Source organism: Daucus carota, chromosome 4, assembly GCF_001625215.2.
Source record: "Daucus carota subsp. sativus chromosome 4, DH1 v3.0, whole genome shotgun sequence".
NCBI lineage: Eukaryota > Viridiplantae > Streptophyta > Magnoliopsida > Apiales > Apiaceae > Daucus > Daucus carota.
Genome location: NC_030384.2, coordinates 30,663,434 through 30,687,608, shown reverse-complemented (window position 1 = coordinate 30,687,608; position 24,175 = coordinate 30,663,434). Strand labels below are relative to the sequence as shown.

At 32.0% G+C, this 24,175-nt stretch overlaps 2 protein-coding genes and 1 long non-coding RNA gene across 6 annotated transcripts; all 3 read left to right on the top strand.

Moving 5' to 3' along the window:
• Window positions 1-1,206: 1,206 nt before the first annotated feature.
• On the top strand, window positions 1,207-5,007 carry LOC108217815 (uncharacterized). Of its 3 annotated transcripts, none has more exons than XR_001806250.2 (8): window positions 1,207-1,601; window positions 1,733-1,806; window positions 2,490-2,575; window positions 3,035-3,226; window positions 3,502-3,559; window positions 3,653-3,781; window positions 4,125-4,251; window positions 4,421-5,007. It is a non-coding gene; the product is annotated as an uncharacterized LOC108217815 (long non-coding RNA). The 3 variants fall into 3 exon arrangements; XR_010290938.1 differs by having other exon boundaries at window positions 1,208-1,601; window positions 3,035-3,195; window positions 4,084-4,251; XR_001806249.2 differs by having other exon boundaries at window positions 1,211-1,601; window positions 3,035-3,195.
• Window positions 5,008-13,682: 8,675 nt separating this feature from the next.
• Window positions 13,683-19,388, top strand: LOC108219275 (ubiquitin-conjugating enzyme E2 7). The gene is made up of 6 exons (XM_017392633.2): window positions 13,683-13,884; window positions 13,984-14,086; window positions 14,613-14,710; window positions 14,810-14,910; window positions 17,895-17,972; window positions 18,981-19,388. Exons 1-6 carry the CDS (start codon window positions 13,842-13,844, stop codon window positions 19,056-19,058), a joined length of 501 nt encoding a protein of 166 aa, XP_017248122.1. The 5' UTR covers window positions 13,683-13,841; the 3' UTR covers window positions 19,059-19,388.
• Window positions 19,389-21,042: 1,654 nt separating this feature from the next.
• LOC108216717 (CASP-like protein 4C2) lies at window positions 21,043-22,874 on the top strand. 2 transcript variants are annotated; one of them, XM_064092394.1, is made up of 3 exons: window positions 21,043-21,840; window positions 21,997-22,132; window positions 22,559-22,874. In XM_064092394.1, the coding sequence occupies exons 1-3, from the start codon at window positions 21,593-21,595 to the stop codon at window positions 22,673-22,675; spliced, it is 501 nt and encodes a 166-aa protein (XP_063948464.1). In that variant the 5' UTR covers window positions 21,043-21,592; the 3' UTR covers window positions 22,676-22,874. The 2 variants fall into 2 exon arrangements, with proteins under 2 accessions (XP_063948464.1, XP_017245041.1); XM_017389552.2 differs by having other exon boundaries at window positions 21,054-21,840; window positions 22,451-22,874.
• Window positions 22,875-24,175: the final 1,301 nt, after the last annotated feature.

The following is a 24,175-nucleotide window of genomic DNA, read 5'->3' as shown; positions in this document are numbered from 1 at the left end:
TCAAAAAAAATATGTAAAAGAGAAATCATTTACGGGATATCACTATTTGAAGGTCTTTGTAGCACTCTTCGTGCAAAGAGCCAATAGTTGAAAGGTATGTAGCCAAACATTGTAAGGTATCATGTGTAAGAGCAACTCCGGTAGTTTCCCTAATTCATATTTTAAGTCCAATTATAAGGGATGTGACATAAATTAGTGCTCCAGCAGTGTTTTAGAAGTGCCTCCAAGAGATGCTCTATATCATGTCCTAAGTTATAATTTAGGGCAATTGATGAAAAAACTTGATCCAACAATGTCCTAGTGATGCCCTATATCACTAGGACAACCTCATCAAGCCCTATTTTTGGGGCACATCTCTCCTTGCCCTATTCTATATTTTATTATAAATTCTCATCAACACTCTCTTTCTATCTACTTTTATATTGTGCTTTAATAATGAAAGATAGTCTTTAATAATAAAATATTAGACATATGGTAAAAATAAGGCACATTGTTGGAGTTCAAGTTAGTAAAGTATGTCCTAAATTACTGGGACATGATATTTTATATTATATTTGAGGCTTGAACTAGGACACTCTTGAATTTGCTCTTAAATCACTAGGATCCTCCTTCCATGCTTTATTAATGAGGCACCACCAGCCGTGTCTTATTTGATTTCTTTAATAAAAAAAATCATTTCTCTCTCTTATTGTAACTTATGTTCTCTCTCTTCCTTCCATCTTTTATCAATCTCTTTCTAAATTTATTATAATAATACTAAGGAATGAATTATAAGGATCATTGTTGGAGTTGAAATACAAAATCTTGTCCTAAATCACTAGAATTCAATATTTTATAATGTGGGTGTTTGGCTACCCATTTTAAGCCGGACTTCTCGGCTTATAAGTTAGAAGCACTTATTCGTACCGTTTGTGTAAAAAGTCAAGAGGCATTTATAAAAAGCTAGGAATGCTAACTTTTGTTTCAGGACTTCTACTTATTTCTCAAACACTTTAATCACTTATAAGTCTTATCTTGCTTCCAACTTCTACTCCACTTATTTATTTTAAGCAATAAGCACTAATTTTAAGCTCATCCAAACGGCCCCAATATTTATAAGGAAGACACTAAGATATTGCTGGAGATGCTCTAAGTTGCTACGGTGCTTTTGAGATAATAAAAAATAAAGGAAACTCGTAAACGGTTATGACTCTTTTCATCCACCAAGTATATAAAGCCTGTTGCCAAATTCAGTGTAAAATTACTGGAATGTCCTCACTCTAACAACCGTATCCACAATAATGCCACTGCTTTCTTAAAAAAAATACGGTCCAAACTGAAGCGTGGGTTGAAAATTAGAAGTACAGCTGGCATATATACACACATGTACACACAGGGTTTTTGAATGTGTGGGAAGTACAACACGTGTCGGAAATCAAGGTCTCTTTTCGTACGGCGTCGGCTTTATCTGCCGGTTCATTTCATTGCTCCCCCGGTTATTTGCTTTTCATTATTTGGTTTAAACACTTCATTTGAATATAAACCTCTGCTCAAATCATCCTCTATTCAAATTTGAAATTGAAAGAAGACGATATTTTAAAGCGCAGACATCTTCAAAGCAGGTTCAATCCTCATCCCTACAATTTTATATTCACCATTGTCGCTTATAAATCTTCATTTCAGATGATTACAGGAATTGTCACGCTGTTATGATCTCCTTTTTTATTTTCTTTGTCTTTGTATTGAAATGCAGTGCGTGCTCCTCTTGGTTCAATCGGAAAGGAGAACCAACCTAGGCAGCTCAATCATCACCTCTCTAAACTTTTGGTTAGTTCCTGATTTATTGATCTTTCTATATATGATTTTTGTTTATTTATATTATAAATAAGCCACAAGCTGTTCGATAGAATGCGTCACTGAATTTGGTATGTTTAATGATTGATTAGTTAATATCATTATGTTTTATACCAAGAAATATGTGATAATCTATAGTGTCTTTTTTATTGCATCTTCTGTTTTGATGATTTTCTTTGTTATTTTGGGTGTGTATGTTTATATTGATTTATTGTATATATTGATGCTCTTTCTGAGTTTAAATTTTTGACATATCTAATCATGGCGAATACTGAAGGATATTGAGATGGAATGTATTGATCTTATCACCAGGAACAATTTTGTAGAATTGATTATATGAATACTTGCATGTATACATTCGTAAATATGGTATCCATCCTCTAAGATGGTATTTGCATAATTTTGTTTCTTTTGAAGATTTAATGAATTAAAATTAGGTATGGTGTTGCTCTTATAGTTGGAAGGCCTTCTAATAGCCATAATAATGTATATGTACCGATCTAAACTTGAGTACAAGTTTAGATTCACCCACAAATATAAATCTGATTTGGTATGCTGCAATAAAGGCTCTTTTTTGAAGCTGTTAATTAAAGACAGAGTAAGATGGAACATTTCCTTTCGAATATAAAGATACAAAGTTTCTGGCTTCTGGGCAGGTCATTAATGCGGCGGTCCAACATCACCACTGACTGGCGCCATGGACGCTATCCCATGGAAGAGACAGTTTATCCTCTCCTTGAAGGTGGGTGTTATTTTCATTCCCGATAATCAGTGCATTACTTTTTCTATTAAATATTTTGTGTTAGTTTTGGCCATGGATTGTGGATTTGCAATTTAATCAGTGCTCTGTTTATCTTGGGCATGTATTTTGGTTTTGTTGTTCTGCTTTAATTTTTGGTTTGTTTTTGGGCATGGAATTTAATCAATGTGATGTTTAATCAAGCCATGGTTTTGTCATTGTTGTTATGCTTCAGTTTCAGGTTTGTTTTTTGTTTGTTTTTGGGCATGGAATTTAATCACTGCAATTTTTATTCAAGCCATGGATTTTGTATTTGTTGTGCTCCAATTTTGGGTTTGTTTTCGTGTTTTCCTCATTAGATAAATACAAATTAATTTTTATATTTATTATCACTGAAAAATTGTTGCGACTTAAGCCAAATACTGGAAAGAAATCCACTAATAAAAGCTGTGATGTGTGCAGGCCGCATCTCGAACAGGAATAAATGATAAGTTGAAGTAAACCTGAGTCTGAACATCTATTCTGCCAAGAAACCTATTCATGTTATGTGCAAAAGGGATAACATCAGATCAAGTGATCCTTAGTTTTGCAGCGTCAGTCGATATCTCTTTCGCTAGCTAGAGGTGAATATCACGGAGATACGTCTGTATCAATGTATGAATGAGTTTGCATAACCCTGTTTTCCAATTAAAGATGAAGTGAGCTGTGAAAGAGATTGTCTATGGAAATTTATATAAGAATGTTAACTATGCTGACAAAACAACTCACAAATGTTATCCTGCATTTAAAGAGTAAAATATTCACTTCCCTCCTTTTCCCACTCAAAGCACACGTTCAAAATGGACAGATATTCATTTGACTATGTGCATTCTTTATTATTAAGTAATGTATCTGGCTTGCTTTATATGCTAATTTATTATTTCTTGCAGAGGCCATGATTTTAGCAGCGGTGGATTTGGTGAGGGAATAGTGATCATTTGTGATCAGGTTTGCAGCACTTTTGGCTTTATGCAGGAGTTGCCAACGGATAAATGGTTTTGCTGCACATAGTCCATTAACATTTACTTTGTTATATTTCAGAAGCCAGGAAGATTAATAAAGTTTATGATGGTGATGATGATATCTTTCTTCCAACTGAAGTTTCACATTCTTCTGCTTCTCAGTTTCTTGATTCCTTTTGGAGTTCCAAGTCTTTGCCTTCTTTTCAAGGTCACTTTCTGCATATATCTTATTGTTGTTTGTGTGAAATGAGCTCTGCACTAATATTTTATGGGCACTGTGTTTATTATTAGTTTTTGCATAACAAAACCCTCCCGAATTTACTTTATTATATTGGATTTGCAGTTTTCTACATGTTGATAGGCTATATACATACATAGCAACAAGATTACATCATGATCCTTAAGTTAATTCCATACTAAGGGTTAAGTTATGACTATAGCTTAGTTGCATGCTTGATGCTTTCATTAGCTGTATTTTTTGTTAATAAGATGCAGTGATACTTGGCACAGGGGACTCTGTTTCTGACTCTACGAATATGGTTAATTTACAGAATTCCTCACCTAAAGATGCTGGACTTGAGGGATTAATACCTCTCATGAAAAAGCATAGAGTGGAAATGAGGACTATGATCCTGGCTTTCAAAAGCCCAAAAAGAAAAGGCGACTACAGTTGATCAGGTTAATTTTTTTGAATAGTTGAGTAACATAATTTCAATATATGCAAGTATGATATATTTATATAGAATTACAAATGTTCCGACAGTTCAGTTGTGTAAAATGATAATAGTTTCACAATCAAGTTCAGTTGTTGGTTTTAGTAAGAAGTTTAATCTTTTGTATCCACCAGCCTGAATCAAAAAAGTATCTAAGAAGAGGCTTGAGTATCCGAAACCAGCAAAAATATCATCATCAACTCCATTTTCTCAGAATGTGACCAGTGCAAATGTGATAACAATAAAGCAAGAGTCTGCAAATTCAGCCACAAGAGTGATGTTTTCGAGATAGAGAGTCCACATTGCGCTGATGTGAACCATATATCTATATTTCGGCCTGTTGACTCTTCTCAAGTCCTAGAACAAGATTTATCTGCGTGCAGGTTTTTGCCAGCCTCATGTCTCCGGAAGCTGAAAATTTGAGTCTTATGATAAATAACTGCATGATTATGTGAGCTTGCAGTAGATGATCCCTTTTATTATGAACTTATATGTACAGTATTTGGTTGCATATTGTTGACAGATTTATATTATTTGCAGTTTGGCAAAAATGATGCCAGTATGAGAGTAAGTGAGTAAGTCTTGCAGTAGATGATTTCAATGTGCTAAGTTTTTGTGCTGATAATTTTTACCAGAATGGATGGTTTTTCAATTTGAATTCTGCTTTTGTATATGATATGTGAGGTCAATTTAAAAAACGGCTGGATACTTTTCAAGTTAATATTTCTAATAAAGAAATGTTAAAATTTTCCTAAATAAGATGACTTAATTAAAAATCACTCTGAATTTAGAAATGACAAAATGAATTCTTTTTTCATATCTTTCACATAAATGTGATAAAATTTATTTTGACACAAAATTCAAATTTTAACTATTAGTATGTACACATATAGTATTTGCAAAAAAGTAATGTAAATTAATAATAGTATTTAAAATTCAAAATATATAGATTTATGAATTTACCATAACAAAAATAATAATAAAAATAATAGTATCTTAAAATTTTTATATAGAAAAATCATGGCCGCTAGGCCATGCCGAGAAAAATATATATTATAGTGTGTTGATTTTTAAAATGTTGGCAGCTAATTTGTTATCTTTTTAAAATAATAAATAATAAAGATCGAGGTATGGCAGCTGGCCATGCCGACCATGCCGAGAAATCCTTACATTGAAAAGATATAGTTATATTGCATCAATTTCTGCTTGAAAAGTATTATCTTCACAATTGAAACATAATATTCAATTTGTTATCAAAATACTAATATTTTGATAGTATAAATAATTCAAAAATTTTGGGTTGTTATTTTTAGATCAATAATTATATTTTTTATTATTAATAAAGATCGAGGTATGGCCGCTAGGCCATGCCGAGACATCCTTTTACTAGAAATAATACTTTTATATTAAATATTATTATGCGAGTAATATATTCTTTTAAGAAGAAATATTATATTGAATTGTTTCTCTTATTCTTAAAATTATATTATATTCATAATTAGATGATAATATTCACCCTATTATATTCATTATTTATATGTTTGGATGGTATTTAAAACTTACCGGGTATAAAAATTATCTTTATATCTCCAGTTAAAATATTTAAATAATATGAATTATGAGAAATTATTTAATAATACAAGTTGTTTTAATAATATAAATAATTCGAGAATTTTGTAATGCTGTTTTTTTAGAGTAATAAGTAATAAAGATCGAGGTATGGCCGCTAGGCCATGCCGAGAGATCCTTACATTAAAAAAAATGTAGTTATATTGCATCAATTTCTACTTGAAAAGTATTATTTTCGCAATTGAAAGATAATATTCAATTTGTTATCAAAGTCATAATATTTTAATAATATAAATAATTCAAGAATTTCGGGTTGTTATTTTTTAGATCAATAATTATATTTTTATTTATTATTAAATAGAGGCCATGCCGAGACATTCTTTTATTGGAATAATACATTTATATTGAATATTATTATGAGTAATATTTTCTTTTAAGAAGAAATATTTATATTGAATAATTTTTTATTTTAAAAATTATATTATATTTATAATTAGATGATAATATTCAACCTATAAAGTGTTAATATGTCATAAGTTTATAAAATTGATAATATTTGTATTTCATAACATTTTTATTTTATAAAATCTATACTATATAATACATGTTTTTAATAATATAAATTATTTATTAAAGTTTAAAGTATTATTTTTAGAATAATAATAATATTGAATTTATTATTATTAAAAATCGAGTTATGACTGTCAGGTAATGAGAAATCATTTTATTGAAAAGAAGATATTCATATTGAATATATTCTTATATTTGAAAAGTAAAATATATTATTAGTTTAAGGATAATTTTTAATTTTTTAACTAAATACTAATATGTCATGTAATTATATAATTAATACTGTTTAGGTATTATAAATAGATATAACATGGCGGTTTAGATTATATGAAGAGAAGTGCTTGCACATATATGAGAAGTTAATTATAAATGAAAAGCAATTTTTCGTTTATACGTTTGGATGTTGTTTACCACTTACCGAATATAAAAATTATCTTCAGTAAAAATATTTAAATAATATTAATCATGAAAAATTAAATAATAATATTAGTTATTTTAAAAATATAAATAATTTTGAGAATTTTAAAATGTTATCTTTTTAGAGTAATAAGTATTATCTTCGCAATTGAAACATAATATTCAATTTCTTTTTATCAAAATACTAATATTTTAATAGTATAAATAATTCAAGAATTTCGGGTTGTTATTTTTAGATCAATAATTATATTTTTTTTTATTATTAATAAAGATCGAGGTTTGGCCGCTAGGCCATGCCGAGACATCCTTTTATTAGAAATAATATTTTTATATTAAATATTTTTATGCGAGTAATATATTCTTTTAAGAAGAAATATTAAATTGAATTTTTTTCTTATTTTTAAAGATTATATTATATTCATAATTAGATGGTAATATTTAACCTATTATATTCATTATTTATATGTTTCGATGGTATTTACAACTTACCAGATATAAAAATTATCTTTATATCTCCAGTAAAAATATTTAAATAATATGAATTATGAGAAATTATATAATAATACAAATTATCTTTATATCTCCAGTAAAAATATTTAAATAATATGAATTATGAGAAATTATATAATAATACAAGTTATTTTAATTAATATAAATAATTCGAGAATTTTGTAATGCTATTTTTTTAGAGTAATAAGTAATAAAGATCGAGGAATGGCCGCTAGGCCATGCCGAGAAATCCTTACATTGAAAAAAATTTAGTTATATTGCATCAATTTCCACTTGAAAAGTATTATTTTCGCAATTGAAACATATTATTCGCTTTGTTATCAAAATCATAATATTTTAATAATATAAATAATTCAGGAATTTCGGGTTGTTGTTTGTTTAGATCAATAATTATATTTTTATTTATTATTAATAAAGATCGAGGCATCCTTTTATTGGAATGATACATTTATATTGAATATTATTTTGAGTAATATTTTCTTTTAAGAAGAAATATTTATATTGAATAGTTTTTTATTTTGAAAAATTATATTATATTCATAATTAGATGATAATATCAACCTATTAATAAAATGTTAATATGTCATAAGTTTATAAAATTGATAATATTTCTATTTCATAACTTTTTTATTTTATAAAATGTATATTTTATAGTACATGTTTTTTAATAATATAAATTATTTATTAAATTTCAAATTATTATTTTTAGAATAATAATGATATTTGAATTTATTATTACTAAGATCGAAGTATGGCCGTTAGGTCATGAGAAATCATTTTATTGAAAAGAAAATATTCATATTGAGTAGTTTTTTATATTTGAAAAGTATAATATATTATTATTTTAAAGACAATATTTAATGAATTTTAATAATATAAATATTTCATGAATTTTCTAATGTTATTTTTTTAGATTAATAAGTGATAAAGATATACCCGCTAGGCCATGCCAAGAAATCCTTATATTGAGAAAAATATAGTTATATTAAATCAATTTCTACTTAAGAAGTATTATCTTCGCAATTATATTCAATTTGTTATCAAAATACTAACCTTCTGCTGAAAATGGAGGAAATGAATATTGTTTTCAAATCAGAAAAGCTTAAGACAACTGAGTGAAGAGAGAGTAAAGATATTGAAAAATGTAAAATTTTAATGAGTGTTTTTAAATCACCCGTGCACAACCGTTTACTTTAATAAACAATAGCATTAGAAAAGCGCATATAAAAAGCCATGCTTTGGTTTTTTACTTAACATATATAATTGAAGCTCAAATATAACATAAATAAAGTTAAATAATAGAACCACCATAAATTTGTATATTTTATTTTATTCACGGGTTTTTTTATTTAAAAAAAAAATCTAAAAGTAGACCATGCAACGCGGGCAACAAATCCCTCTTTCAATCAGTTTTCACATTAATTGATTTTTCAACCAATGTTCCCTTAATCGAGACGGAAGGTGACAAAACAACAATTATTCGGGAATTATTCCCAAATTTTGCCTATATTTTAGAACATTATTATTTTGTAGCAAATGGCGTTAATGAAAAATAAAAAAGAAAGTTTTTCGAAAAGACACCATGCGAAGCGGGCAACAAATCCTAGTAGAAGTATTTTGTGTTACTAAGAGCATCTCCGGCAGAGTCTTAACATGTTCCCTAAATATATAATAAAATATTCATCTTTTAAGGGATTACTACATTTTATTGAATGGGAACTCCAACAACATTCCCTATTTCTATTCCCTATTATTATTATAATATTATATTCAACTTGTAAGTAGGAGAGAGAAAGGAGAGAAAGAGGGAGAAAGAGGAGTAAAGTGAATATTTTATTCTTGAAAATAGAATGAGGAATGGTTCCACAATCCTTAAAAATGAGGAATGAAGTGGGCATCCTAACTTTTTAAGGGATGGCTAGGACTCTGCTGGAGTTGTGTTTTATGTCACATTCCTTATATTAATAGCTTAGGACATCATATAGGGAAGCTGCTGGAGATGCTCTAATCATCTTAATCATCTGGCAGGTTTTGGACATCCAAGAGATTATAAGCACAAAGGAGTTTTGATGGAGATTGCGCAAGCGAAAATTTAGCATTCAAGTCACGCTTCAGCACTCCTGTGGAATATATTTTGAAAGCATTGTGTACAAAGGAAAAGTGATTTGCATTTCTTAAGACCTTTTGAACGATATACGGAGTATAGTCCTTGAAATTCTGAATACATATACGGGGCAAAGATTTTAACCCAATTGAATAGATATGGATTTTAACACATTAAAAAAAATAGATGTTAGATTAAGTCCAATAGGTTACTTAGAGCATCTCCAACCATATAAAGCCCTTGGCTAAAAAGTGAGGTGGCTTACTTAAAATAAAAAAATTTAGCCAACAGCTCCAAAAACCCAACTCCAACCATGCTCAGCTGTTGTCTATAAATTTAGCCAACCTCCTATGGATGGCTAAATTTGTCGAACCTCTACAGGTCTGTAAGAAAATCTGTAGGAAGATTGTACATCATTTATTACCATATTGAACTGATATATTCTATTTTAACAATTTAAAATATTAATAACATACTATTTTTAAATTATAACCAACCAATATAGCCAATACCATTGAAGCAAAATGTCTTACAGATTCAGCAAATTTTACATAATGTCTTACAGGTCCAATTTAGCCAACGATTATAGCCAACGCCGTTGGAGATGCTCTTATATGAGCTCCCAAACTCACATTTAGGTAATGAATAAAAAAAACCACTCCAACACTCTCCTAGTGAGCTCCTAAATCACTAGCACATGCTCCAATATGCTAGCTATTACCTATTTTTAAGTAACTCATAGCCATTACTTATATATTATTTATGAATAAAAAAAATCATCTCTCTCCTTTTTTTTTTGTCTTTTCTCTCCCTTTCTCCTTTAGATTACCTAAATCACTAAGACTCGTTAGGATTCATTATTTTATATTATTTATAAGTAATGAGATAGGTAACCTATTGGACTTGCTCTTAGTTAATTAAAATTTTATAATAATCAATATTTTTTGAAAATTTAAAGATTTTAACAGTTGTACAATAATTAAGTACATCACTATTTCTTAAATTCAAAAAAATCTCAAAAATTTCATATTTAATACTCCCTCCGTCCTACAATACATGTCACTTTGACCTTTTTCACGTAATTTGAGGTGAAAATAAAACATATGTCTATATATTATTTTTCAAATTTTCTTTTTCTGAATAAAAATATGGATGTTATACTTTTATTCAGAAAAAAATAATTTAAAAATAATGTATAGAAATATGTTTTATTTTATGTGCAAAAAGTCAAAGCGACATGTATTTTGGGACGGTTATATTTCAAAACTATCATCTCAAAGTCTAGGTTGGATTGTCACGTATTTATAAACACTGTATGTAAACTTAAACAAATCAGGTTAGTCAATCATTTGACTGATTTATGATTATGGGAAGTGGGGGGAACATAATGATCTTTTGTTGTTAGACTGAGGCCAAACAAAACTATAAGCTAGCACCATGAAATGACCGGAACAAAATGCGTTAGTAGAATTCTTTGGTATATTAAGAACGATTTTTCTAATGTGTGCACAAGGTAGGTAGGAATGGGCACAGGGGCACTTGATCCCCGAATTCAATACCCCTCCTCGACCCCGATCCCCGAATTCAATACTCCGCCCCGAACTCCGAACGGAAATTATTTTCCTCTCTGATCCCCGCCCCGAACGGGGAACGGGGATCCCCGCGGGAATTCGGGGAATTTTATTTTTTAATAAAAACATAATAACTTTATAATATATAATATATTTTTTAATAAAAAACAAACTACTAACTCCTAATATAATAATAAAACAATATTATCTTATATTTTCAACATCAAATTATATTAAAATTGATTTATAATATAAATAAATGACAATTTAAATTTATAAATATATTATATTACAATATATTTATAATCAAACAATAAAAATAAAGATTATTTTTAAATTTTATTATAGATATTATTAATTTTTAATAATATATTTAGTATAATATATATAAATATATTGTTATTTATATATATATATATATATAATCGGGGTCGGGGATCGGGGCGGGGAGACACCATTCCCCGCCCCCGCCCCCGCCCCCGCCCCGAACCCCGAATTTTTTATAAAACTCTCCCCGATCCCCGCCCCGTCCCCGAAAAATTCTCCGAATCCCCGACCCGAACGGGGCGGGGATCGGATCGGGATCGAGCGGGGCGGGGTGAATGCCCATCCTAGCACAAGGACACACAATAAGCAACAACTTTCATGAAAATGGTTTGTTTTGATTGGTGGAATTGATGTGAATGCAGAGAGCTATTTACATTTATTATCTATCCACCAATAAAAGCTACTATTCTCATAGATGTTAGTGACTATTGTGTGCCCACACCATAGAAAATTCGTATTAAGGATAACAAAGTACATGAGACAGGAGTAGCATGCCAACTTAAAAGACAGATTTTAAGTAACAGCATGGGAAGACTCTCGAAGGCAGAGAGAGAGAGAATGATTAGTGATGCCGAGGATGTGGCGCAAGCTAAAAGGATTCAGGCCATGAATACCAATCGTCAGATACTGCCTACTGGCCACAACAGGAGGTCCTCAATATTCTGGTGGCTTGCCCAAGCGCCAATGCAGAGGACCCTAGCACTTAGATTCATGTAAACAGCAATTAGTTTTTTCTTGTTTCTTGTCTAGCAAAATTAATGACAAAGATGGGGAAGATGAGCAAAAGTTGATAGAATTTTATAATAGATGTTTAATCACCATGTCTGTTGAAACATACGACATGGTAAAAGAAATTTTTCTTATATCAGTCATTTAAACCCTCTGTTCTAATATTAAGATCCCTTAAACTAGTGTTAAACGACCATTGATGTGATTAAATTAGGGCCGTAATTCGAGCCGTGCATGCCGAGTTTCGAGCCGAGCCTAATTCGAGCCAAGTTTAATCAAGTCCAGCCGAGCTGGCTCGTTTAACTAATCGAGCTTAAATCTTTTCCCGAACTGGACTCGTTTAATTTCACGAGTCGAGTCGAGCCAGCTCGTTTAGCTAAACGATCCGGTTTAACGAGTCAAGCGAGTCAGCTCGCATAATTTTACACTTAATCGAGCATAACACTCTACCCGAACTCGGCTCGTTTAATTTCACGAGTCGAGTCGAACCGGCTCGTTTAATTAAACGAGCCGGAACCTTTGCCCAAATTCGGCTCGTTTAACGAGTCGTGTCGAGCCGAGCCTATTTAAACGAGTTTGAGCCGGGCGGGCTTACAGCTCTAGATTAAATTTATTACAAATTCTAATCATAATGTATATAATACTTTTCTTGCGTCTTCTTGATAAACTAACGTTGACATATACCCTAATTCTAATTTTGCTATTATTATTATTTTATTAATATTAGATAAATTATTGTAAATGAAATTGGATGAAGTGTTTATATATAGATGTGGTCTCATTCTAATTTTGTTATTAGCCTTAATTTATTAATATTATTTAGATAGATTATTGGAAATGAAACTTGATGAAGAGCAAATTGAAAATATAAGCAATAGTGGAATGCTTCATGATAATTTATATACACTATTTTGATAAATAATCATGTATACACTAAAATAATGGAATACATAGTATAATAGAGTGTATGTATTATTTTATTTTAGGATCTAATATACATAAAATTTTACAGAGGTTTTGAGTGTTGGAGTGTTATGCTTTAGGAAGGGGTTTGCACCAATCTCTCTTCTCACACGCCTTTATTCTTGCAATTCGTGAAACTGATGGTTTCTGATTTCTTCAATTGTTTCCTCCATCGGACTTTGCCACCACTGATGGGTAATGTTTTGGGTAAGTCTCATGTGAAAAAGGCCATGAACTAAGATATTGTAGTAATATTGTATCACACACCTTTTTAATTATTGTGCACTAAGTCGGGGGTCTTCACGGAAGGGGCAGGGCTGCGTACATTTTACCCTACTCAGACCCTGCTCTAAGCGGGAATACTGAGTACGTATGGTATGGTATGGTATACATAAAATTTTAATTCAATATTCATAAATTACAATTATTTCTCTAACATATGCATCGAACAAACATTTTAGAAAAAGTATCAAAAACTATTTTCCCCATTTTCCATTGCACACGAAAATCTCTAAAGAATTCATTTCCTAAATACCACCCATATATTAAAATGAGATAGACTTGTACTCGAAAAGATATTGCACATAAACAGGCACACATTTCACATACTTATCGATATTAATTTATCATCTTTATAAATTCCTCCCGATTTACTAGATTTTGTAGGGAAAAACTTGTGCTGTGTCGGTCTACAAGAACTATATATATAACCAACGCAACTTTTTCCTTCCATCCCCATCTCTTTCGGCAACCTATACATACAAATATCAATTATATATCTGCCCTTTATCTTCCATGGCATCACAAGCCAGCCTTCTTTTGCAGAAACAGCTAAAGGGTAATTCAGTCTTGGCTTTTACAGAAACCCCTTTTAATTTTTTATGTTGGATCTGATTGATTTGAGGCTTTTTCTTGATGGGTGGTTGTGATTTTGCAGATCTTTGTAAGAACCCAGTTGATGGGTTTTCAGCAGGGTTGGTTGATGAAAGCAATCTTTTTGAATGGAGTGTGACGATTATTGGGCCACCTGATACTTTGTAGTGAGTATTTTGTTGTGTTTTTGTGGGGTTTTGTTGAATTGGATTGTTTTTGAGGGTTTTGGTTTATAGGGTTGTGAATTGAGGTTTTGGTGGTTAGGGATTTTGTGGGGTTTTGGTTTTGATTGGGTTTGACTTGGGGTGATTGTTTGGATTGTTTGGGTGGTATTGTGTTTTTTTTTTCCTGGTGGTTTTCGTTGGAAGTAGGAATTGTTTAATGTTGGATTGCTGTGAATTATATGTTTGGCGTGGATTGTTCTTGTAGTACATATATGTTAGATTGTATTTAGTCAAGTGCATCCTAGCATTCAAGAATGATGTCTTTGGCTTAAGCAGGACAATTTGTAATCAGTCTAAGTTAGATTAGAATAATGCCTCTTTTAAAAGTGCCTTGTGTTATTACTTCTAAGCTTTAAAGTGAAATTTGTGGAACAAAATCCTCTTGTTTTGTTGATGATTCCTTGTTCTCTTTGGTTGATGCAACTTAGTTGTGTACTTCTCAGTTTATTGAATGTATTTATACATGCAGTGATGGAGGTTTCTTCAACGCTATAATGACTTTTCCACAGAATTATCCGAACAGTCCTCCAACTGTGAGGTTCACCTCAGAAATATGGCACCCTAATGGTCTGTATCTGCTTTGTGGAGTTGTTTATCACTATGGTATTTATATGTGAAGTCTATATCATTAGTAATTCTTTTGTTAATTCTATTTCAAATATACAGTTTACTCTGATGGGAAGGTTTGCATCTCAATTCTTCATCCTCCTGGCGACGATCCTAATGGATACGAGCTCGCTAGTGAGCGCTGGACCCCTGTCCATACGGTATAGCTCTAGTGACTCTAATCTCTTATCACTGATTAAGAACATAGACATTGTAGAAACTCTATTCATTGTATGTGTTTTAGTTTATACTTATACATTCAGTCGCTATCAGTAGGGTTTCTGTTTATGCCATTTTTGTTTTCGGATTACATTTTTCCATATTGTTTTATGCGATGCGTGTAAAGATGAATGGGATAGTATTATATTATATTGTAAAGATAAATTAATAAATTTGAATGCGGCCATGCTTTGGGATCCCAATAGCGATCACTTTTTTTATTAGTAATAATGTTTTATCAATTGTTTTGTGTGAAATGTAAGATTTTCTTTTGAGAACATGAGTTTGAGCATCTTTTGCACCTTGAGCTGCCTTTAAGTATCAGTATATAAAGAATGTATTATCTTATAGATTTATCGTAGAATCAAACTTGTAATGTCTTGTAATTTGGCCCAAAGTTCAACCAGAAAAATGAATAATAGGGCTCAAAAACATAAAGAACTTGTGTTTTTTAATCTTTTCGCAGAAGAACAAATGAGGCTCGACTTGTGAATGTTGATAGATAAGTAATTTTAATTCACTTGCGTTTGTATTTGCTTGGACATGCTTGATACTTGGTTTTTTGATCTCTTTTGCATTAACTATGTTTAATTCAAACTTGTTATTCTATTACTTCCAATTAAACTACAAATTTGATGTGTTTAGTTAGATAAATTGTTAAGTTCGGTGATAATCTGTATTGATAACCTATGGACTTCTTGCGACTAGTCAGGTGTCTAAGTGCTCAACTGGGCCGTGAGAACTAAGCTTCATACAAGAATATTAGATCATATAACACTAATACTAACATAATGGTATTATGAAAAGGTATAATTCATGAATTATAAACTCAGGCCATTTTCTTTTTAAATGTCACAATAATATCCTCACTTTAACAGAGAGCAAATCATTTCTATGGAGGACTGCTCTTTTCTCGTTCCATTTTGCGTAAAATTGTGACAGGGTTTAATTTTTTTATCTACTTGGGGTTTTGTATGATTTGTTGAATGTAGTCAAATATTATCATGTTTGAGGAAGAGAGCATAGACAGAGGCAAATTGTTAGTAAAATGCATATTCTAACTTTGTTGCTTTGTATATCATAATTGATATTACATCTAAGGGAGAATGGTTGAAAGATGTATGTTAGCGCTTGTTGATTCCCAACAGAAGTACATTTTCTGATCTAATATTAATTAGATGAGTTTGGTACTTATTTTCAACATATCAGTGTCTCCCTAATCTTTGTATCATTTCAACTTCACATCATTATTTCCTTCCGATCACTACTTTTTGGCATCAGGCTATGTAATATTTGTATCATTTTCAACATATAAGTATATCCCTAATCTTTGTATCATTTTAACTTCACATTATGATTTCTTTCCTATCACTACTTTCTGGCTTCAATTTATATGTGAACTAACAATCTGCTATGTCGTATACATCTCACTGTTGCTTATTATCTTTTACTTTTGATCAAACTATAAACTGATGTGTGTTCAACTATATTTTATATATTAAATCTAGTAAAAATATGTATAAGAATGACTTGTCGACTTTTTACGACTAGTCAGGCGACTTGTCGACTAGTCGATTCCAAGGTATCCAGGCGCCAAGGCTCGACTTGGCGCCGTAATAAGCTTGGTGATTACGTACAAGTCATTGAAAAGTAATAGAAGTTGAACAATGGTAGAGCTTCCCATAATATGTATAGGTATACAAAGAGTGTCCCATGTTTTTAATTATGGTTTTTAGAGGGTACGGGCTTCAAGGATGTCCACATTAGACTTATTCACAGCTCCTAAATGATGTTTTGGTGCTGGAACTCTTTAGTAAGAAGCAATTTTCGAATATTCCACAGTTGGTTCCACACACTGCAAGAAGTCAAAATGTCAAAATATGGACTCAGATAAAATCCTAAAGTTAAGAAGAACCCTTGATAGTTTGCCTTGAATCGTTAGAGAAGGTGACACATCGAACATTATTTGACCCCTGTTTTGTTGGCAGTGACGCCAAAGGTGTTGTCAAAAGATGATGGCAAACTGGTATGGACAAATAGCAAGGAAGATTGATTAGAAATGGTGTGCCCCAAGTTTGCCTCAAGAAACTGGAGGTTGTGCTAAGAAGGATTAGAGAGATTTGCTGTCTGCAGAAAATGAAAGATAATGGTGGCTGGTGATAACAGTGTTTGGTGGATGAGAGAATATAGTGAATAAGTCTTGTCGTTATTTATATGTTTCTTGGACATAAAGACGCCGTGGTGGGCAGGGGGCTGGATGTTAACTTTTTGGGGTAAACGTGGTGCTAACTTGGATCCACATCAGTGTCAATTGGTCTTTGTGTTCTTCGAGGCATTATATACCAGAGGCCACAGGTGTCTGGGAGCCAGTGTCCTATAAATAATATAATCTATATTTGCATTTGTAAATTGAAAATGATAGATATGTTACTTATTGTCTGAGTTATCATGCTAGTTTGTAGCCCAATGTTTCACCTAAGGATTGGTATGTTCCTCAATTAGTTTCATCAACTTTCTTCTTGGGATGTCAATAATTATAATACAATGTTAATGTTTAGCATATTTACCTTTTAATGCTAATTAATGGTTCAATACAAGTGATCAAAGCTTAGTGTGTATTTGTAATTATTTTGACCTGACTCTATTTCCTTCATTCTGCACTACGGATATGATATCGTTTTATGGTTTTCTTGCAATATTGTAATATATGTCGTTCGCCTGCTGTCCGACCTTGAATACCTTAAGCAATTCTGTAATAAGAGCTATCAACATTTCCTTTGTGGAAGTGGAACCATGGCTCCCAGTCTTTCAAATATGAGATAAACATATGACTTGGGGTGTTGAAGATGTTACTGTTTTGGCTTGATTTTTTGATCTGTTCTGTAATGTCATGTTGACTGCAATTTCACCATGATATATTCTACAGGTAGAAAGTATAGTCTTGAGTATTATTTCAATGCTTTCGAGTCCGAATGATGAATCTCCTGCAAACGTTGAAGCTGCGGTAATTTCTTGTTACATTTGCTATATTTTTATTAATATTATGATTGTTATATCTTCCTCTTTTTCATCAAGATTTCTGTGGTAGCTTCGAAACCATTGCTTACACCTTTTGGCTTTTAATTACAATATTGTATGTGATTGTAATGCAAGTCATTAATGGTTGATGTTTAATTTCGCCTTAATTTGTTAATATAATACTATAAGTTATATGTTTACCTCAATACTTTAAGTAAAATTATATATGGTCTTGAGTGGTGATTTAATGAAATATATCTTAAGGCCTAATTTATTCTTGTAAGCATTTTGTTGTACGATAACAAAAAAGAGATCTAAAAGTAAGAGAGATTATGTATTAGTTTTATCATCACCAGGGCAAGCATAAAAGAAGTGTGGCATAGCAAGATTCACACTTTTATTTTAAACTCACTATTACACTCTAGGTGATTCGAGACAATGGGAGCCTCAGACTTGTAATTATTAAAGATTTTCCTTGGGTAGAATATAAGATTGGGTAAAAAGTATTCGGTACTGACTTTATGTATGCAAATATTATTCCTTTCACTATCTGTATATTGTTCAGTTGCCTGCTAGTGTTCATTTTCAAAATGTAAATCTTCTGGGAAATCGCATTGTGATGCTCATGAGCAACACAGCAGAACAGATATAGTCTGGTACAGTTGTAGATTAAAGTCAATATTACCTTTTCCATGAGCATGAATTACGTGAAAAGAGACCAGTGTTCGCAAAAAATGGGACGGAGTATTTTTGTGAGCCTTTTATATTTTATTGAAGAGTTGTTTGGTCTTTATAAAGTGGATGTATTTGCATCAGATATCCATAGTCATTCAAATTGAGACAAGTGTATCTATAGGCATTTTTTACCAGTAAAATATCTCTTTTCATGTTGATGCTTTCTGTTTGTAGGTCAGATAAAAATTTAAGATTTTATATGCTGTGGATCAGAATTTTGTATATCTAGTATTATTCCCGTGTCATTGTCTTATTACAGAAAGAATGGAGAGAAAGAAGAGACGATTTCAAGAAGAAAGTTGGCAGATGTGTGAGGCGGTCTCAGGAGATGATGTGAACATGATGTTTGACCTTATGTAAGGTTTGGTCCGACAGGTCAGCCTCTCAAGAACAATCAAAATTGAAGTGTGGAACTGGCTGTCCGTCGTACTATTCGTTGCATTTTTAGGATATCCTTCTTTATATTCCGTGTCTTGGCCTATGCTTTCATACATGTTCCTTTTGGTTTTTGTTTTGCTTTATTTGCAGTCATTTTGTTATGTTAAAAAAACACAATGAAGATATGTCTTCACCGCAGAAAGGAATGACTATCTGAATTGGTGATGTTGGTTTTCTTTGTGGACAGCTTTTCCTGTGAACTATTTGAACTAAAACCTTTTAACTTGCACTCTTTGTTAAGCTTTGCATATGGGACATATGAATCTGTATAATTAACTCTAGGATTGTTACTAATTGCGCTCATAATATGTGGAGGTATTAACGCCCTGCTCCCGAGTGAGAAAGTAAGTGATTGTATGTGAAAGCAGACGAACTTTCACTTTCATCCCATTTTTGGAGTGAGAGTTTTTGAGTGAAATTATGTTATAATTGCATTCATTTTCAATTGCTTTCGTCATATAAAAAAACTCTGGGGAGCACAATTAGAGGTGAAAATTATAGTATAAGTTTACTTCCTTTTCACTTGCTTTCTTTCCTGTTTATGACCCGGGAGCAGCATGCCATAAGGAAACAATAATTTGAAGTTAAAGCGTAAGTAACGATTGCTATGGAGAACATGTTATGCCAGAGAAGTTTGTATCTAGCGGGAGAAGTTTGCATCTTGCAGGAAAATTTGTTTCGGTCTTCAGTAAAGTGAACATCATCGCTTAATAATACTTGGGAAAACTAGAAAAGAGAAGATAACATGATAAATAATCATGAATTAGAGGTCTTTATGATGAATTAGCAACAATTTGCAGAGAATCGTTGGAATTTTACAGTAGAGATGATCTTGGAAATTCCATTCCATTTTTTTTGAGGGGTCAACATTTTTTGACTGATTTTATTTTCTTTGGTTGATGACTTATTTTCACAAGCAAACAAGTATATAAATTATAGAGAATTATTCTAGTAAAAATATATAATACACTCGGTGTTCTAAAATTCCTGATTTATTTAAAGGTCTCTAATTAATCATTGAATAATTAAAAAAATATATTTGATCGATTCATTGATTGAACTTTGATTTGTAATTTAACTAAAATTTCCGTATCAAAAAATGTCAATAAATACTGAATAAATACTGAATTGATAGGTCAATTAGAGTCAATTGATTCGATTTCTGCAATTATGAATACACCGATAAAATGGGGAAATTGCTTGCTTGTTTGTTTTTTTTTTTTAAAATATTTTTTTTTTGAGTTTTTCCTCTTCCACCCCGACTTTGTTAAAGAAATAAGGAAAATGTTGTGTAAATCCAGAGCAGAGATTTCGTCTCTAAAATAATTTAAGTACACCACGATTAGAGCAAGCTTTTTGAGTATGTAATAAACAATTATATGCCAGAAATTATACATAGACGGTATCCCTTTATGGTGAGTGTTAGGTGGTTATAAGAATAACATAATGAAAAATACCCATAATGAAATAAGCACTGTTAAATTTTGACTACTCACGCATACTTCCACCAATAGTTTTTATCATGCAGATGATGGAAATCTGGAATTTATTCAAAAAGTCCTCAGTCTAAGATCAAACATATAATTGAATTTGTTTAATGGATATTAAGAGCGCTCGGATATGATTCGGTATCTTCGCTCTTTACTAATACGATAAATTTTACGAATATAAAAATATCAAATATGATTTATGTCTTGACTCTCCCTTGCTACGATAAAAAAAAGCTATGCAATAAATGTAATCAATATATTCACATTTTCAGAGCACTGTTATAACTAGTCATGAAACAACTCTGAAACCGTGACAATGTTACTGAAAAAATATAGATTACATGAGAAAGCTAATTTTTGTTCAAGAAAAGAGAAAGAAAGCTATGTTAAAAAAGCATTAGTACTTGGTGTTCTTTGTTAAGTACACTACTCCCCTTCTTTTTATTCCTCCTTTTTCTTACTTTCCCAAACCTTTCTTTCAGCTTTTCTCACCTTCCTTCTCCTTTCACTTCCTCCTATACACACCTCCCTCCCCCAAACTAGCCTAAACAGAAAGAGATAGCCAGAGAGATTACACAGAGAGAGATTGGGAGAGAGATTACACACACCTCCAACAAAGTAGAAAGCCTTACAAACATACAATTATATCTTTAAATTGTATACACACCATATGCCCCCAGCCTTCTCGTGTAAATCATGCCATCTCTCGTGACTCCAGCTTTTTTTCTTTCCCTCTCCTCGTAATCAAATTTGACAAATATTATTTTAATAATTTCTCATGACACAATAAATCAGACCTTCACATTTCTCTCTACTTCTAATTCTCTCTGCCTCTGACCCATACCTCACTCGTGCCTGAGTAACAAAAACGTATCCAGTATATCCCGCTCGACTGATAACGAAAGGACTCACTCCTACGGATAACTTGACAGTGTGCTCCGGGATGCGCAACGGCGGAGGGGCTGAGGCCGCAACCATGAGGCAACAACGAGGACAATTTGATAACCATTACCAACATACACCACCTCATTTTCACTCCACTGTCTCGTTACAAAAACTACGTCGTTTCAACACTCTTATCTTCGTGTTTCGGCTAGCTACTTTTAGCTTCTCATTTGCGTCCGCTGTTTTTATGCTTACTAATTCCAGAGGTGATTCTTCTCCTCGTTGGAAAGATTTTGATGCTTTCAGGTACTTTTCACACTTGAGATTCCGCTGCCTTCAATTTTGTCCTTTCCGTTTTTATTTTGAGCATAGTTCTCGTCTGAGTCAGACCAACTTATATACATTATCTAAATAGACACAAAACTCAATTTTATGATTAATTGGGGAATTTCAATGTCACAGATTTATTGTAGCGGCAAATGGTATAGTAGCAGTGTATTCATTGTTTGAAATGGGAGCTTCCGTTTGGGAGATTTCACGCGGCGCCACAGTCTTTCCTGAAGTTCTCCAAGTTTGGTTCGATTTTGCTCATGATCAGGTTCGATTCTTCTTCAATTATAGCAACTCAATTTGCATCAATTTCTAGACAATTCTAGGCACGACGGACAAAATTGGTATGAGATTATATCATCTAATTAAAATGTAACTAGCAAACAAGTTTTGTATTTATATCCATCTATAACAAACCCTAACAACTCACAAGTATTTCGGGTTCAGAAATTTTGGGCGCTTTGTTTATTTTCATATAGGCCTTTGTCTAAATTCAAGGGGGTAAAAAACGGAATGTAAGTTTTTGACTATTGTGTTTTGGAGACACAAAACGAGTAAAATTAAAAGGTGTCGTTTGGTAGCACAGGTATTCGCGTACTTGTTGCTGTCGGCCAATGCAGCAGGGACCTCATTAGCTAGAACACTGAACGGAATGGTGGATACATGTTCTGCTAGTAACGCCTTCTGTGTGCAGGCGGATATATCTATATCATTGGGGTTTGCTGGGTTTTTGTTCCTGGGAATGCTGTGTTTGCTCTCGGGATTTAGAGTTGTTAGCTTTATAATCAACGGTTCTCGTTTTCATCTCTAGGAGAAGCTAGTAGGCTTTGTTAATTGATCAAGTATCAACATTATTCTCATTTGTTCTACAATATGATTAGTGTATGTACTATGGCCTTCTGTACATGAGAGATGTGTATTCATTATTCTGTTCCTGTGTCCAATAGTGTAAAAGATACCTTGTTACAATCAATCTTTATGTAACTTGATATGGTTTATTACTTTATTTATTTGGGAATTGGTCCCTCATTAGTCATTCATTGTTGGCGGCGATTTACAAATATTTTCCTTTATTTTAAAATAATAGTTGTTCTGGTTTTTTACATGTAGTTCATTCTTACAAAATAATAATCGCTCTGATTTTTGCACGATGAACAAAACCATATTTTTACACGTTATTTTTCAAAATAAAAACTTTCGGACAAGTAATTAAATAGCAATGGTAATAATAACATCTTTAATAGTAAAAACTGTTAGATAAAATTATATAGGTAGCGTCTATTTGACATATGTGTCACTTTTAAAGATTATGTAAAAAGTTTATACTGTAACTTTTATAACTCCAACCCTCTCTCCTCTTAGCAAAAATTATAGTCAACCATATTTAGTTGGCTATACTTGTCGATCCAAGAAAGTCTTTAAATATACTTTTACATAATTTATATATAATCCCATTCGAGTTATCATTAATCCTCTTAGAAAAAAAATTACATAATCAATTTTAATTAACGAAGATAGCTACCATTATACATATTACCCTGAATTCTTTGGATTACCCCGGAGATGCTCATGCCGGTCTTCAAAGGTTTTCACAACAAACTAGTTCAAAACAAGTAAACAGATAGAGGGTTATGTATGATTAATTGGATTCGAAATATAATTTTGGATTGGACTAGCTCACTGTCCTGGGCCATAAGACAGTAGCAGACCCAAGTTTTCAAAAAGCTACGTATTCAACTGGAGTTTCATAATTAACGGGCCCACTGGTACCCATGGGTATTATGAAGGTTTTTGAAGATTGCGAAAAAATGACAGGGGGTTGGAATAGTAAATCCAAAGACTTCATCATTCTAAGTTCTAACCATCTGTGTTGAATTTTCTACATGTATCCATATAATTGAATCCTATTATTTTATCCATATCCGAACCTATCTCAAAATCCGAAAATGAAAACCCGTGCGGATTTTGGAGCGGATTCGGATAATCGAAATCGGATCGAATCAGCCTGTTAAAATATAGAAGCAACAATTTTGCGTTGTATCTTGGTGAATGCAAATGTTTCTGGCTTCCATTGCAAGAAATTTTGAAAGTTCGATACTTGTCAAAAAGAAGATGGGTATCGACTAGAGGTGTAAACAAACCAAACTGTTCGTGAGCTACTCGAACTCGACTCGTAAAATATTCGAATTTGATTCGGTAATAATCGAGCCGAGCTCGAACTCGAACTATTTGGATGTTTTACCGAGCCGAGCTCGAGCTTCAAATTACTCGGCTCATAAGGTTCGCGAGCCTTATCGAGCCTCTATTATTT